Genomic DNA, 18,066 nt, shown 5'->3' with positions numbered 1-18,066 from the left:
TGAGTGAGTGAGTGAGTGAGTGAGTGAGTGAGTGTGTCTGTGTGTTTGCTGTTTACTGACTAAAACGGTTTCACCTGGCTCCTATAATTGTCTCCTGCCCTTTTATGGTAGTGGAGTGAGTGAGTGAGTGTGTCTGTGTGTTTGCTGTTTACTGACTAGACACGGCTTCCTCTGGCTCCTATAATTGTCTCCTGCCCTTTTATTGTAGTGGAGTGAGTGAGTGAGTGAGTGAGTGAGTGAGTGAGTGTGTCGGTGTGTTTGCTGTTTACTGACTAGACACGGCTTCACCTGGCTCCTATAATTGTCTCCTGCCCTTTTATGGTAGTGGAGTGAGTGAGTGAGTGAGTATGTCTGTGTGTTTGCTGTTTACTGACTAGACATGGCTTCACCTGGCTCCTATAATTGTCTCCTGCCCTTTTATGGTAGTTGAGTGAGTGAGTGAGTGAGTGAGTGAGTGAGTGTGTCGGTGTGTTTGCTGTTTACTGACTAGACACGGCTTCACCTGGCTCCTATAATTGTCTCCTGCCCTTTTATGGTAGTTGAGTGAGTGAGTGAGTGAGTGAGTGAGTGAGTGAGTGAGTGAGTGAGTGAGTGTGTCGGTGTGTTTGCTGTTTACTGACTAGGCACGGCTTCCTCTGGCTCCTATAATTGTCTCCTGGCCTTTTATGGTAGTGGAGTGAGTGAGTGAGTGAGTGAGTGAGTGTGTCGGTGTGTTTGCTGTTTACTGACTAGGCACGGCTTCACCTGGCTCCTATAATTGTCTCCTGGCCTTTTATGGTAGTTGAGTGAGTGAGTGAGTGAGTGAGTGAGTGAGTGAGTGAGTGAGTGAGTGAGTGAGTGAGTGAGTGAGTGAGTGAGTGAGTGAGTGAGTGAGTGAGTGAGTGAGTGAGTGAGTGAGTGAGTGAGTGAGTGTGTGTGTGTGTGTGTCGGTGTGTTTGCTGTTTACTGACTAGGCACGGCTTCACCTGGCTCCTATAATTGTCTCCTGGCCTTTTATGGTAGTTGAGTGAGTGAGTGTGTCAATGTGTTTGCTGTTTAACGCCTCACGCCCAAACATTCCAGCTACATGATGCGGCCTGTAAATAATTGACCCTGGACCAGACAATCCAGTGATTAATATTGTGAGTTATGATCCGTACTGTCTGGTACGATGACACACAATTAACCAAGTCACAAAGTCTGAACACACGAACCATTAATTGTCTCTTATGACCAGCAGTCTGCTGAAGACCAATTCTAAACAAGGATCCCCACTGGGGAGTGTTTGTTTGTTTGTTGTTTAACACTGCACTCAGCAATGTTCCAGCTATATGATGACGATCTGTAAATAATCAAGTCTGGACCAGACAATCCAGTGATTGACATCATGAGCATCAATCCACACAATTGGGATCGAAGACATGCATCAACCAAGTCAGCGAGCCTGACCACCCGACCGTTAGCCGCCTTTTACGGCAAGCATGGGTTGCTGAAGGCCTATTCTACACCGGATCTTCACGGGTCCACTGGGGAGTGAGTGACTTTCATTTTAATGCCACTTTTCAATGTAATTAAAAGTTTCCCAATTTAATTACTAAGGGGTGGTAAGACAAATTAGGAAGAGGATGAAATTCTCAGTTATATATCATTGCATTGAATGCAGACTCACAAGAAAATGGCAAAATAGGCCAGCCTCTAAAGTGAGAAAATATTAAAAAACCCAATTTTGAACAACATAATTTATATATATATATATTTTTTTTATATTTACCTGCCAGGGCATTTAGATTAGAATCCTAGACAAATCCCTGGCATGTGTCTTACACATGACAGGCTCTCCTAATTGTGGCAGGCAGGCAGTAAGTGTTAAGGTATATGTAGTTGGTGCCTATCACTAAGTACCTTAAGAATTATATATTCTTTGCAATTGATCAGTCATTTGTTTACAACAGTGATATATATGAGATGTGAAGGGGGTCTACGAGGGTTGTATCCCCTTTTAGTGGTATAATGTTGGAGAGGAAGAGTACATGGCTCCTGGAAGTGATATACTTGTTACCTCAGGTAAAGTCAAACTGTCTCACAAAGTACAGAACATTCAATCTGCCTCGTTTGATGTTTAACTCAACTATTTACAGACCACTGTCATACAGCTGGAATATTGCTGTGTGCGCCATTAAACAACAAACAAGCACAACAGAACAGTCTCCCTTATCACCTACTGAGCACAGACTTTCTCTCTGATATGCTTGAAATTAACAACCAATGAAACTGTCTTCTGAATGAGAGTTGGGCATAGATCCTTCCTTAGTGGATGACTATTTATACCCTCATGTCATTCAAACTGGTCTCAAAATGAAGCTATGGTGGTGGATGGGGCTAACACACCAGAATGGAGATATAATATACTAGATGATCAAGGATGATTTTTTAAGGGATTCTTAACACAAGAATTGTTTTCCCCACATGAACACCAAGCATGACAGCCTTAGAAATTCTTTTTCAACCAAACATGTTTACTTTGTTTACATATTCTGTCATTTTCACAGTTGTAGCAAAATTAAAGCATTGAAAAGTGGTTCAGAATTAAAGCCCTCAAATGCTACTAGTCGATGAGGACGACCTTTATTTGATTATTATTTATCTTCACAATTTAGTCGTCATGGGCTAGAGGGCTAGCATGAATTTCAAAGGCTGTATGGTTATTCAAACAATCCACTGGTGAATTGTGCAAGTAACCCCCTGGAATATTTTACCATTGCGAACTTCATGGATACAAGGTCTGTAAACTTACTCTTTTTCTTCTGCAGTGCCTTCTCCTTGGCCCTCCTCGAAATACGTTCTCTGGGTTGGATGACAGGCACTTCTACAGCTGGCGGAACCTCCCCAGCAGGGTGGGTGCCGTCTACGACCTCCGCACCACCCTTCCCTTTCACCTTCGACCCCCGAGAGCCCCGGGCCTTTGTTGCTTTAGCACCTCGCACTCTCCCGCTACGGGGGGACTTTTTCAAAGATGGCACAGAAATTCTAATTGTCAAATCTTTGGATTTTTTCACTTTGTCCTTGGAGTCATCATCACTCATTTGAGAAATCACATTTTGAACTGTCTTAGCTACACTCTCTTCACTACTATCACTGTCCGAGAAGCCGACCCCCGAGAACGAACCTTCATCAGATGATCCGCTGGACCGTTTGGAATCTTTCTTGGGTGGTGATGGAGGCCTTGGTCTCCTAGGCTCTGGGAAGTACTTTGGCAGCTGTGGTTTCTTATGTATAGTAGCACTACTGAGACTCTCCAGAGTCTCCTGCTTCTTCCCCATGAGATAGTTGAGAAAGCAGTCCTGGAAGGAACTCCCAAAAGATTTCCTGACCCTCACTTCCTCATTCCCTTGGGAAATAGGATCACTGGCGGCTGGCGGAGGCAACGCCAAGTGAGCCAGCTCATCATCTTCATCAACCTTTGGGGTAACAATTGGCATCAACTTCTGCTCAGCTTTGGTCCTGCGCCGTCCCTTTTCAGAACTATGCGGCGAACCAAATAGACTGGAAAAAGTGGCCTCATCGATGGTCGACCCAGCCTGGCTAACTGCGTTCATGTCCAGACTGGCCAGATGGTGCTGTTCCTGGGGCATTTGAAACGTACTTCCGAACTGGGACATGTGCATGCCATTATTCATTGCATCCTGAAATGAGTTGGGATTGTTCATATCTGGTGACATGATATTCTTGTCCATCATGGTCATGTGACCTTGCTGCTGGTAGTTCATTGGCTGGGTCACAGCTTGGGGCGTGTCTGCCAGTTGATCCATGAATGGAGTGTCCACAAATCCGTTGATGTTGTACTGGTCAGCCCCTGACATGATGGCATCAGTCTCTCTGACAGCACTGAGCACCGAGCCTCTTTGATCAATAGAAGAGTCGGAGAGAGCAGAGTGGCTCGTCATACTGGAACTGTCTGTGTTTCGGACAACATGGGAACTGTCCACCGTCATCTGGTTCGGTGGTGATGGGTTGGTGAGGGGTGAGGAGTGCTGCACGCTCACCATATTGTCACAGTAGGTAGGCTGGTGGTTCATGGACAGAGCTTCCTGCATTGGTGATGCTTGATGGCCACTGTTCAGAGACGACATGGAGGAATGACGACTCAGCAGATCTTCCGACATTGTCATGGTCCTATGCGTCATCTGGTCCTGAATGGACTGCTGTTGTTGCTGCTGCACACTGACCAGACTCTCTTCCAGGGGCGATCTCTGCATGGGTTCTGTCTGTCCAGCAGACATCTGTCTCTGAAGGCCTTGAGTTAGAGTGGGCTCCACGCCCATGTCGGAGTGCAGGAAGGTCTGGTTCATCTCCGGCTGACGGCTGTCTGGTCGGTAAGCTGAGTGCCCCATGTCACTGTATGCTGGATGTGGCTGACGAGGTGCCTGTTGATGTTGAGCAATTTCATTGGCAAATATAGGAGGCTGTTGGATCTCTCCCATAAAGGAATTATTCTCCTCATCTTTCTTCCTCCTTGCTCTTCCTCCAACGCCCCTTCCCCCTCTGCTTCCTCTTCCTCCCCGCTTTGGTTTCGTTGTAGAATCGGCCATTGCCTGAACTGGCGGGGGAGCCTGCACAACAGTGGAGCTGGGCATGAGACTCTGGGGACTCCCGAGCGGCATGGCAACCTGAGGGCTGGACACAGACATGGGAATCTGAGGGCTCCCAACACTGATAGGCGACTGCTGCATTGGACTGGCAGCGTTCTGTATGTTCTGCCCGTTGTGGATTCCAGGTGATGTGTGCTGCATTGTCATGTGAGATGGTAAGCTTTGGACATGGGCGGATTCTTTAGACATTCTATTTGATTTTTCAAGGGAAGCATGCAACATACTCTCTTGATGAAGAAGAACACTTTCACGACTTAAAATATTGTCTCGATTCGTTTCTCTTTGGTGAGGTTTCTCGTGGACTGGACTCTGTGCTGTGCCCAGTGCCGCCAGATCTTGCAGTGAGACAGTGGTGAATGGGTTGTCATTAGGCTGAGGGGCCTCAGACAAAGGTGTAGCTGGGCTGACAGGATCGTAGTCCATGTCCTGTTGTAGCTGAGAAGAACTATACACAGGGTTGCCGGATGGTATAGAATTGTAAGATGTGGACATATAGGAGCTATAGATGGGGTGAGTCTGTGAGTGGGAGGACAGGTCCTCAATCTCCGGTGGTGAGGCTGTGTAACTGTGAGGTGTTTGGCCTGGCAGGCTGGTCTTGGGGGACTGGATAGCATCTGAGAGCCGCCCATAGTTACTGCTGCTTACGCTGGTGAAGGGTGACGGATCTCTTGGTGAGTGGAGGGGTTGGGGATTTTTGACTGGTCGGGTACTTTCAGCAAATAACATGTCTGCTGTGTATGGATTCCTCTGGATTGGGTTAATACGGCTGCCCGAGCTGTGTGCTGGTGGAGGTGTCTGCTGAGGTTGAGGAAGAGTCAAGCCAAAGTCGCTGGGCAGAGCATCCGATATGTTTCCAAATGGTGTTGTTGGTGTTGGGAGGAAGTTAGATAATCCCCAGCCTTTCGGGCTTGTCTCAGCAGCAAGACTTTGAGAGGATGCTGCAAAAGATGTTACCAGATCCTTCGGAGATGTCAGTTCTTGTGGAGAAAACAGAGGGGATTTGGTGTGTGCTGACAAACTAGGTGTCCCCGTCGAGTAGCGAGCGGGAGAGTAAGTGACAGGGATCTCTGATGAGGATCGTCCCGGGCTGTCAAACGGGAAGGGGTTCTGCCCCATGGACATTGGTTTGTATGTGGGCTGGCTTGAGAAGGAGGCTTGCAATGGTGCCATGGGGTCCAGGAACTGTGGCATGGTGGTGTGCAGAGGGTGGCCAGGGTAATTCACCCCCGACAGACCACCCAGGGACCGGGATGTCAGGTTGGCATGGGGGGACAGAGATGGTGAGAGGCCAAAACCTGAAACAAACAATCCAAAACTATAGACTTCATTGGTATGTTTTTAAATGACAAATCAGAAATAACTTCCTCAACAATCAACTTTTGAGGGTTTTACATTCATGACAAACAATAAGAGTGCTGGGGACATATTCTAATTCGGTTCCCCAAAGGGTCTTGAATATGGTACCTTGATTTATGTTTTGATTGTTATTTAATGCTGCACTCACTAATATTTCAGCCACATAATAGCGGCCTATAAATAATCAAACCTGGATTCCACAATGCCATCTTAGCGCTAAGGTGATAGTAACTCCCATACTTTAACAAAGGCTTACAACAGTATTAACGCTTATATAACTTTGTGGAACAGGTCCAGACAATCCAATGACTGATATCATGAGTACATCCCACTCCATTGGGGAAGTGACACACAATCAACCACGGAGGTGATGTGGACCACCTTATCCATTTAGTAGCCAGCACAGCTTGCTGGGGACATTTTCCACTCCAGAATCCCAACGGGGTCTTGCTGCATGAGATGAACCAGTGTTAGAAATTCGCACTAGTCCCGTAGTCCTTGCCAAACTGCCCAATAGTTAAGGTATCATTAGGACTATTAGAAACTTATAAATGTTAACATTATATTGTTAGTTTCTAATGCTGTGAACCCACCTGAACTGAGCGTGGCCTGGTCGAGGAGGGGGAAGTCGAGTCGATTGATGCCTCCATGACTAGCAGGGAGACTGCCCGAGCTGATTCTGCTGTAGGCCTGGTTGTAATTCCAGGGGTTTGGGTCCATTGTGGGCACTGCTAGCTCAGCTGCTGTAGCAGGCTTCAATGTTCTGATACTGGTGGGACTCTCACTTCATCAAGGCAGGGCTGACTGTACAAAGAGAAGCTGACAACTCATTGTCTGCACCTGCAACACATAAACATATTTAGTGTCAGTTGGGTTTAACACTGAATTGAACAGAACTCGATCTCAATAGAATAAGGTCCAAACTCTTGCTACGGCTACACATAGATCCAGAGCTCCAGATAAGCTTTTGGTGTTGTGGGTATTTTACCCATGCATCTTAAAATCATTGGGTATCAGTAATTCTATCTGCGTATTCAAATTTCTGTTACCCACTAGTTTTTACAAATGTGGGTATTAAAGTTAAATATTTAAAAACACTATTCATCTAGTCCCTGCAAACTGGTGTCGTGTGGGTTCGAGAGCTTTATAGGACTCAAAAATACCACGATACTTCCACAAGAAAGTGTGATGGCAAATGATCATGATGTAACTGTCATCGTGGAGTTTGGCAAGGTTGACGGAATGCCGGTTTATAATTTAAAAATAAGTTGCTGATTTGCTAATCGAATACGCAGGGTTACTTCACAATATTTTGATGATACGCACAAGTTTTATTTTTGTAGCGTATCTGTAATGTTCGTTGCGTATTTGATACGCTTGGATTATATTTTACTGTGTATTTCTGCATTTCTGATGCATATTTCACGCAGATACGCAGCTTATCTGGAGCTCTGTAGATCTGAGAACTACCCCTTTACAGGTCTCGTCAGGAAGACATTTCGCGAACTTTGACCGACCAATGAAAAGGCAAACAAGAAATCAACATTAGCCAAACAGAAATCAGCTTTCTCAAGCTTTACGGCACAAGTTTCAAACTGGGAACTTCCATTCAAGACTGTGCTGTGAAAAATATCAATTCAAAATGAGTATGTACACTACAGCCTGGATGTAAATAATGATTTGGTTTGGTTTGTTTGTTGTTAACGCCGCACTCAGCAATATTTCAGCTTTATGACGGCGGTCTGTAAATAAATGAGTCTGGACCAAACAATCCAGTGGTTGATATCATGAGCATCGAACCACTGTAAATAATTACAGGGATTTGATTGGCTAACCTGTATACAGAGAAGATTGGCAATGTACACTATAGATCAGTAATCTTCATTATATACAAGCTAGACAAATCAAATCCCTCTTTGACAGATATGTTGTATAATAATTAAACTGACATGGTCTGAGAACATGTCTTGTTTTTTTACTTTCCAGAAAAGTTTGTGGTGCAGCTAGTGCACCTGTTGTGCAACCCATCTGTGTTGTGTCTTGGGTGTATGAATTCTTGTTTAATAATTTTATCCTGACTTTTTAATTTGGATCATAAACTGATTGTTCCTCTACGCTCTCCAATCTTACTCTGTCCTCCATTATGGTGCAAATCCCAGACATGCATGATGTGAAGTTAATTTGGTTTATCATGTTTTGTATCACCTACTTAAATATACACAATACAAAACAATCATGACAATATGTCTTAAATGCAATCCCGCATTTGATTTTGAATGGTTTTATTAATATATGTTCTCACAGTTCAAACTTATAAAACATGGAAAATTATGAGAAAAATGCCACTGAGTTTAAGAAATTAAGCACTAAAGAAACAATTCAAGTTTGGTATAATAATAATGTATTGTTTTACAATTTGCCTGTCACAGGAACTGAAAAGCATAGATTAATCCGGGTGCAGGCTAAAACGGCACCTCAGCAAAACGTCACCGATTTCTCTGGCGAAAACGGCACCGCATTTGGCGAAAACGGCTACTATGAGTCGGGCGAAAACGGCACCTCTATTTTTAATAACGATAACAACGATTTTTGTAGTAATATATATGGTTTATTTACATAGATGTATTTACACTAATGTATCTAATGTAAACTTGTTTTAACATCTCACAATTATTGGCGCTTGCAAGATACAATGTAAGTTTAATATCATTTATTTGACCAAGGTAAAAAAATAATAATAAGGTGCTGTTTTCGCTCGAGTCGAGGTGCCGTTTTCGCCAATCGGTGCCGTTTTCGCCCGGTGACGTTTTGCTGAGGTGCCGTTTTCGCTATAACCCGATTAATCCCATGATGGAATACTCATAGTTTCAACTGAGCTCCAGATAAGCTGCCTATTTGAGCGAAATATGTAAATATGTCACTATTTACTTTGGGTTGCTTACATACAAATAAACATGAAATTTTTTAAAAACCCAATACCATAACAACACTGTGCTTTATTATCCAATGTAGCCTTTTCATATTGCACACCTTTACTTCTTTAAAAAGTACTATTCTTACAGATTTTTATTAACTTATACACACTGAAACTGCAGTGAACAGATCCGTCTCACTTATTGGACCTTATGTATGCGAAATTTGACCCATGTGGGTCAGCACACGAACAGATGCAAATTAGAAGTCACCTGAAACAGCATTTTATGCAGGATTATATCAAAAGAAATGTCTACTCATTGGCTTAAAACTATCCAACAGACTGGTCCCAAGGGAGTAAAACTATATTGAATACTCAGAAAACCATCAATACCTAATGTGAATGATAACATGTGGGAAACAACCCAGTGTTTATCTGGAGACCTGATTACTAGATCTGGATCTAGTTACAAAGATACTTTCAGTTTCCTGTTTGAATTTTGCTAGATGTTTACAAATGGTTTCCTACTTCTAACTTCTGTATATAGATAACAATCCACACCACCAGTCACATTTAACGATGTTTAAGAAAACTTATTCATAAAGATATCTCTTGCCTTAAGTTAAAAAGATTAACCTGTATTGCTGTAGCATAGGGTTGCAGGGCTAGGGGAACCTAAAAATGGCCTTTCTCCAATTTCAGAATCAGTAAACAACTCATCAATGTTTTTTTACAATGAAACAAAAACAATTCTTTAACTCATCTGCATATTCACCACTTATAAAAATCCAAAATTCTGAAAACATTCTTGCAAATACATAATTCAATGTCCTGGCATGTTCAGTTTCCCTAATGCTGTGACTCTAGTCCAGGATATTAAAATAGTCTGGGGCAATAGGATCAAAACATGTTGATCAAATGATGTCATTATGGCTTCAAAACGAAAGGAAACTATGCCATGTGTTGGAATATGTTACATGGCAGTTGTAAACTATTTTTAGTGTCATTAATTGATCACCCTGGTGCCATTACCAGGGTAATATTGGCAGATCATATTGCTATCACTGGTTGGTTTCTCATCATTTCGTTACCGGATTTCAGCCGAGCATCAAGGCTTGTTGGACGATAAAATGTCTCATTATGACTGAGATAGGTACACAAGAAAATCCACACACCGTAATTCAGAATACGCCAATATCAACTCTATACACGATAAATTAATGCTCCACCAACCTCATGCAACTATCAAAACAATTCGTCATCAGCAAATTTGTTTACGAGACTTACGGTTGTCTCCTGTTCGAAGCTACTAAGCAATAGGCTGTTGCGGGAACCTTGTGGAATAATCAAATCAAGCAAAGGACACTACAACCTAAAAATAATGCATACTGTGTGTCACATTGATAATAGAACAACCAACGCAAGTTAAGAAGTTCTTGAACAACTCACCGCCATCTTGTAAAATTTTTAGCGATAAGATGATAGCAACATGACGACTGTTTATCAAAGGAACAACAGGTGCCCGTCACAGAGAGTAACCGTCAGTGTCAAATTTCATATTGATATAAATAATGCATACAGGTACATATATGTGAAACATTAAAAAACACATAAACTATAATTTCTTCAGCATGATTTAAAAATAACTACTTCTCTGTAGCTCGGATTGAAGTTTTAAAATGTGAACAAATCGAAATAAGTCATATTACACTTGCTGTATGTGTGTTTTGATTTCTTTAATTCTCTTTGAATCATTTCAATTCTACAACAAGGATATGACAGAAAATAACAATAAATAATTTCAAAATAAGATAGTGTCTACATCGTGAAATATACATTCATCGTATTATCGACATTAAATTAAAACTAACACGGCCATCCTATTGCTTAAAACCTTTCGATACGGTTACCGTATATTAAAATCCATTCTGGATAAATCTGAATATGACGAGATAAGTCATTGAATATAATTTTGAAAAATATAAATATTCAATATATAAGAATGATTGCGATAATTGTTCAGTTGTCACCTCACCAATATGTGCATCATCTTTATGTGTAACACTAACATTAGAAATACAACTTACAGGAATCCGTCAATATTTCCATTTCTTTTAAACTTAACTTCACAGTCTATTGCCTACGCCCTAATTGTTTGTTTTGTGCAATATGCATGGCACTGGATAAATGTGTCTTGTTATCCAGCTGTGCTAGATTTGAACGAGATAACCAAATTAAGAGTTTGCCCTGAAGAAAACGTGTTGTTGTTAACCAGTCAAGGGGTTCAGGTCACAATGGCCCCCGATAATTTGGAGCAAAATGGCCACATATATTTTTAGCAAATGGTTTCATGAATGGAAGAAAATTGACCCGAAAGTGGCCCGAAATAAAACTTAGTGAGTATATAAAATTATTACACGAGACCCTTGTCTCCCATTTGATATTATGAATTGTTGTTTTGTTTATCAAGTAGTAGTTGTAACCATTGTCACTTAAAAAGCCAGAGGCCAGAGACATTGACACATACAGAACAGCGATGGCCCCAAATTGGCCTCATGTATTAATTGTTATTTTTTGGGGGCGGTTAGAAATTTTAGAACTATTGGAAATGTGAGGATTAGTGAGGATCATACAGTAAGGGTATATATAGTAAGTATTATACTTGCATCAGCCTGACCACAGCTAAAAGGACTGTTCGTGGCAACAAGTGTATTAAGCAGCTTCCGACACAGATCCTGGTGGTACCAGAAGGAATGTTGGTGTCACACATTCACAAGTCGGACAGAAGTGGACAGCTGTTTCGTTTGTGGAAACAGTACGTGGCTGGGCAGATAACATACTCCAGCCTACAGCAAGGGTGCAGCGCCATCCATGGAGCAATACGTTAGGAAGCGTTGGGGTTGGGAGTTTGTGATGGAAACCATGCGACACACAGACCATGTGACGCAAATATCAGTAACAGCCTATCAATAAATATGTCTAACTAATTGTCTAAAAATAAGTAAACTAAGTAACGAAGCCATTTGTTTTGGTTTTATTTCTCCCACATTTGCGTTAACTTTCTCCAAAATTTGAGACCATATTCAACAACAAAAATTCGGGCCATTTTCTCTATAACACCCCAATCAAGGGGCGTTTGCTAAATAAAAGAAGATTTTGGGAAAACCTAACTTAAGAATAGGAAAGCCCTTTCCCCCAAATCAAAATGTTTTACTTAAATTTATTTGATTTGTAAAAAAAGAACCATCAAAACAATCCGTTATAATCTGTAGGTCAATCAGAAGCCGTTAATAACTAACAGTAGTCATCACGGGAAGTGTTTACCACCTTCTCCCAGAATGCAATGCTGTCTCGTCAAGCGATACGAGATCGACCGTACATGCGCCGATGGAAAATGCTGAAAGTGTTTCCTGATCTAGGAGACAAATGAAGCAGTATATTTGACGAATGCATACCTTTCTGAATCCATAGGATATTCCTATTCCTGTATAACTACTCTGCAAAGCCTCCATCAACCGGGAAAATGGAGACCGAGGCCGACGTCTCGGACCCAGCGGTGAAAAATGAACTGATTTCCGACGAAGCCGAAGCTGCCACGGACGAGGTTAAGTCGCCAACAGAGACACAAGTATCAGATGAGAAAGTGTCGTCTGAAGACGTCGAAATACCGTATGAAGGACCAACGTATAGTTTAGAGGACATGAATGGTAAGCTTTGATGCCTTCGTTTGAATAAGTGTTGATACGTGACGATTTTGAATGTTTATTGTGTATGACCTGAAACTGGAAATTGACATGTTTCTTTTTGATTGCAGAAATTCGCAAATGGTGGGAAATTCCGTGCGTGGCCCACTTTTGCTCTCTATTTCGTGCTGCATTTGACCTGCCTGATTTTGATATTGAGGTAATATATTTTTAATGATTCCCTGAGAAAGAAGGTTTGATGATGAAATGGTCAAACCTGTCACAAATAGCGAATGCATTTTGAGTTGCATTAATTATTTTACATTCTATTTATAGAAGGCTACCTTGTGCAAGAACTGTCATAACATTGCTCATTATATTTTCTTTCTAATCACGATTTTGATCAGAATGCCTTCAGTAGAAAAACATTTTCACTTTTATTAGATTTTTGTTTTCTCAGTTTTTGTTTGAATCCAAAATATGTGTTGTTACAAATGGACCCAAAAGGATACCTTTTATTAAGGACCATTTATATTTTTTATTATGTGTTATCAGATGAATTATGTCACACAGGCAGCTTTTGTTTACATCCCCAAAATGACATTGTGATGAAACACTCATATAATCACTAAATGAGACATAATAGAAGCTTGGTTAACAGAGTTATGCCCCTTGGTAGGATTTTATGGATGTCAATTTAGGCAAAAAATATTTTGTCCTTACTTTTGCCAGTTTCCAAATATCATCCACAGTTACCTGACAAGAATATAATGTCTTTAGTAATGACTATCTGTATGATGAAATGGAATCCATCAGTTACCATTGTCAGTATGACACTGTTTTTTTCAAAGGTAATTAACTAATTTAAACATTGTTTATGTAAGCTATCGCAAGTGGAAGGTCACAAAATAGTAGACATCATCATGAGAATTATTTTTTTCGAAACGGGTTTCAATTTATATATTTGCCATGATTTCCATGAGCTGTGCCAGTAAATGTTTTGTGGGTCTTGTAATATTGATACTGCTTCTGTTTCAAAGGTCTTTTGAACAAAATTTGTTTTTGTCAAGACCATGATCTTGCTTATCGAAAAATACTTTCACCCATTTTTGTCCCATGAACACAGGAAGTGAGCTGCAGTGATCATGTTGACTCATCCATGGCAGTGTTTCCATTATTATGTTATTATTAATTGATATAGCAAGTCCTTGCTGCATTTATTTTTAACCAGTTCTGATTTCAAAACACTAATCACATTGAATAACAAAATCTTTCAATGTATATCTTTATGCTGTTTTCTTATTTACTCTTACAACTTTCAGCATGTTCAGTGCTTTGGTATTTAAGAAAAGGTTTCATCTAATGACAAGAAACCCTTGTATTCAGTGTATTGTAGATGTGATGCCTCCCATTTTTTATATTTAGAAAATTGCACAATAAGTACCGGTACTGATGAATGGAAGTATAACCATGATGTACTAGGGTTGTACCTGAACACATTGTAACAAATAGATATTCAAATATATGAAAGTAAGATTGCAATGTGATACATGACACAATAGATATATATCTTCATAAAAGAGAATGATCAAAACCCAACCAATATACATTTAGCAGATTGAGTTCATCAATGAAAAAGTATCCTCATATGCATGCTACCAGAAAGTATTATTTAAAAGAAATAGTTGTCATACGTGACTCTTATGCATGCTTGCTTCATTTGTATCAATTCATTACTTCACAGTACAATACTCATATCATAGCACGGGGCGGTCGGGTAGCCTAGTGGTTAAAGCATTCGCTCGTCATGCCGAAGACCCGGGTTCGATTCCCGACATGGGTACAATGTGTGAAGCCCATTTCTGGTGTCCCCTGCCGTGATATTCCTAGAATATTGCTAAAAGCGGCGTAAAACCATACTCACTCACTCACTCATATCATAGCACACAGTATGTTGTGCTCTAGCCCTACAATTTGTACCACCCAATTTGTTGAGTGTTCCCTTCCTATAATGATACTATATGAACTGCATGTTGTGATGTCACAGGTGGCTCATTTACCCAAGGCACCACCATTTCTATGTCACTGTGCAGAGTTGCATCCCTTAGGCATGCCAGGATCCTAAAATCTTTGGTTTGAATCCCAGATTCAACCTGATAATGTTCCTAGGTTTGTCAGCACCATACCCATGCTTGTTGTTCACCAAACGTCTAAGATCTACATCACTTCAGACTTTAATCCCACATGAAGCCGACATCCTGCGATATCACTGAAATACTGTTAGGCCGTGTTGTACTACACTCACTGTGTGTTGCAGGAACTGGAGGAAGCCCTTCTGGCCTCAGGGACACCCGAGGGAAGTATGCTGATGTGTGATCTAATATCCCAGCTGTTGAATGGATGCTATGGAAGAAATGATATCAAGTAAGAATGTGAACTGGATTTAAATTGTCTCTGTGTATGTTTTCATAATCATAGGTAATCCTGTTGACTGTCAACTTTGTTTCATTCTGAGATGTTTTTGATGGTATTGGAAGTTCTTTGGGAGAGTTGTGTCTTTTTGTCTTCATTAAGCTATTTATTTATGTTGTCAGTGTATCTTTAATGAATTTCTTTGTCTTCTTGAGTACATATCATTTTAGAGCTCTTTTCAAAGTGAACGTTTTGGAGAGCTGACGATTTGCTCTGACATTTATCTAAGTTTCATATTCTATTGTTTGTCCTCATTTATAGTCCAATGGGGATTCCAGGACAGTATATCCCATGTACCTAGAGCAAACTAATATGTGTATAAGGTAGTCGCCATATGTGATATGGCTGGTTGTGTGTTAGTGTGTGGATTGTATGGATTCTTGCTGCATGATATTGATGCAATATTTCTGACTAAGGCATAAATTAGCATTGACTCACTTTTCATTTAAGGTCCTACAATTTTGAAGTGTATTTGAGGGACATATTTAAGCAGAGGTGGCAGAAGGACAGACAGATTATAAACCCCCTGGCAGAGTGCAGCTTCCAGGTTCTCACAGTGCGCACCAAACTGGAGCTGTTACAGGCCTTGTGTGACTTCCGACTGGATGCTGACGATGTGCAGGACCTTCTGAAGGTGAGGAGACTGTAGGCACACTGTACCTTGGATGTGGGAAGAGCTGTGAAGAGTTGCTTCCCTTAATTGCCTTAGAAAAAAAATCCTTGGGTTTGAATCCCAGACGAGCCCTGATTATGTTTCCAGGTTTGTCAGAACAATGCCTGTGCTCAGGGTTTCATCAAAGTAGTAAACATTATTAAGTCGACCTGCCGTAATATAACTTGCCCAATAACAGAAACAGTGTTTAAGATGGTTTTAAAACCAAGATAACTAGCTCACCCTTAGAATGTAGTGACCACGTCTGTGGTCAAGTGGCAGGTCCAAGGTTTGATCCCTGGCCCTGTTATACCCCAGAGATGTTAAAAGATGGTACTTGTTGTTACCCTGCTTGGCGCTTGGCATTAAGGGGCTTAAACAAGGACTGGTTGGCTCGGAGTCAGTATACTGATGACAAAGGCACTGCAATTAACTGTGCAGAGTTACGTCCCTTTTATAAGTACCTGAAGCTTATGGTCATTGGTGTGGATCCCAGTTTGGGCCTGATATGGGTTTGTCAGCAACTTTCCTGTGCTTGTGGGTTTCTTAAAAGTGGTAAATGTCTCGGACCTGCATCACTTTGGGCTTTCCACCCACATCAAGTTGACATGCCATGAAATTCTAAAATATTGTTCAAAGAGGCATAAACCAAACTCACTCATGCCTCGTGATGACCTTCTTGAAATGAGGTTGATGTTGGCCTCTTTGTTGAACTACCTCAAGCACTGACACTTTTCTTACACAACTAACACACATGATATGAGACCTGTGAAGATCTGGGTTAGAATTAGTCTTCAGCAAACCATGCTTGTCATAAAAAGCGACTATCAGGATCGGGTGATCAGATTTGCTGATGCATGTCATCGTATCCCAATTGCATGGATCATGCTGGTGATCTCAATCACTGGATTGTCTGGTCCAGACTCGATTATTTGCAGCCTGCCATCATAAACCTGGAATATTGAGTGCGGTGTTAAACAACAAACAAACAAACACATGATATGATGACTACTTCTTCAAGACATGTTTGCATGACTCTATTATGCTTCTGGGGCGGTCGGGTAGCCTAGTGGTTAAAGCGTTAGCTCGTCACGCCGAAGACCTGGGTTCGAATCCCGACAGGGGTACAATGTGTGAAGCCCATTTCTGGTGTCCCCCGCCGTGATATTGCTGGAATATTGCTAAAAGCGGCGTAAAATCAAACTCACTCACTCACTCACTCACTTTTTATGTGTCTGTATTGAAGGGACTCGATGGCGACAACCTGCGGGTGGAACCGATGGGTAGGGACCAGAATGGAGGAATTTACTGGTACTTCTATGGAGTCCGACTTTACAAGGAGGATCCAGAAATTAAACCAGATAACACAAAGAAGAAGAAAATTGAAAAGAAAAAGACTGCGAAGAAAGCGTAAGTTGACATATGGCTGAGGGGATCACTGATGCTGGATGTGTTAAATTTCATGGGTTCTAACAGGGAGTTTTTCAAACTTAACTGTATAGGATTGTCAAAAGGTCTTTTGCGGCACACACTTGTCAAGTAAGATTTGTGTTCAGAAAAATTGTGTTTTGTGTTATATAAGATCAAGATTTCCAGGTTTAGTTCTCGGTCACGTTGAGTTATTAGTCAACTGCTACATTATGTTATGTATTGTTATACTTCTATTAAGAATCTTGCAATCCCATTGGTTAATCTGTACCATGTGACCAAACAATAAATCTCAATGTAGACCCCCAAATTATGTGACTGATACTGACCTCGAATATTGACTTGTCAATGTCACATGATCAGTATTAACCTGTCACATGATGAATATTGACTCGTCTGCTAGAAAACATTTTCAATGCACCTAATGATTATTTTCCTGATATCGCGATATGAGAATCGTATATGGTATAACAGTGTCTATTTCCAAACAGTATGTGGGGGCACAGGTGGCCCAGCCGTCTAGGGCACACTATTCGCATTGCAGAGTTGCGTCCCTTTGGCACACCAGAAACCTATGATTGTGGGTTCGAATCCTGGTTTGCCCCAATCATGTTTCAAGTTTTGTCAGCCCCATACCCGTGCTCGTGGATTTCACCGAAGTGGTAAACGTCTGAAACCTGCATAATTCGGGCTTTCCTCCCACATTAAGCTGACACGCCGTGATATGACTGGAATACTGTTAAAAGCAGTGTTAAACCCAACTCACTCACTATTTCCAAACAGTATGTACAAAGGAGTCAAGTGAAGATTAATTTTGTTGAGTAAATTTTGGTTTGAGCAAGAAGCCATTCCGTTCGATGATGATAAAAACTCCTTTGCTTGTCTACATAATTATACACTTTGTTGTCCTGCACTTTGTGGAGACTTTGGCTT

At 41.3% G+C, this 18,066-nt stretch overlaps 2 protein-coding genes across 7 annotated transcripts in view; one reads left to right on the top strand and one right to left on the bottom strand.

Moving 5' to 3' along the window:
• Window positions 1–10,376, bottom strand: part of LOC124135477 (microtubule-associated protein futsch-like) — a 30,588-nt gene extending 20,212 nt beyond the window's left edge. For 3 of the 4 annotated variants that reach the window (XM_046500842.2, XM_046500844.2, XM_046500845.2), the window contains exons 1-3: window positions 10,186–10,327; window positions 6,578–6,824; window positions 2,774–5,923 (exon numbers count right to left, since the gene is read on the bottom strand). In XM_046500842.2, the coding sequence (XP_046356798.2) occupies window positions 2,774–5,923; window positions 6,578–6,704 (3,277 nt within the window). In that variant the 5' untranslated portion in view covers window positions 6,705–6,824; window positions 10,186–10,327. Of the gene's footprint in view, window positions 1–2,773; window positions 5,924–6,577; window positions 6,825–10,185; window positions 10,328–10,347 lie in introns of those variants that run through there. The other variant, XM_046500843.2, reaches the window with a different exon arrangement.
• Window positions 10,377–12,243: 1,867 nt separating this feature from the next.
• Window positions 12,244–18,066, top strand: part of LOC124135478 (titin homolog) — a 47,166-nt gene continuing 41,343 nt past the window's right edge. For all 3 annotated transcript variants that reach the window (XM_048386363.1, XM_048386364.1, XM_048386362.1), the window contains exons 1-5: window positions 12,244–12,605; window positions 12,713–12,801; window positions 14,899–15,005; window positions 15,504–15,687; window positions 16,952–17,115. In XM_048386363.1, the coding sequence (XP_048242320.1) occupies window positions 12,422–12,605; window positions 12,713–12,801; window positions 14,899–15,005; window positions 15,504–15,687; window positions 16,952–17,115 (728 nt within the window). In that variant the 5' untranslated portion in view covers window positions 12,244–12,421. The remainder of the gene's footprint in view (window positions 12,606–12,712; window positions 12,802–14,898; window positions 15,006–15,503; window positions 15,688–16,951; window positions 17,116–18,066) is intronic.

The sequence above is a fragment of the Haliotis rufescens genome, unplaced genomic scaffold, assembly GCF_023055435.1.
Source record: "Haliotis rufescens isolate VD_foot unplaced genomic scaffold, xgHalRufe1.0.p SCAF_6, whole genome shotgun sequence".
NCBI lineage: Eukaryota > Metazoa > Mollusca > Gastropoda > Lepetellida > Haliotidae > Haliotis > Haliotis rufescens.
The sequence above is the reverse complement of the archived record's forward strand: the minus strand, read 5'-3'. Positions and strand labels throughout refer to the sequence as shown.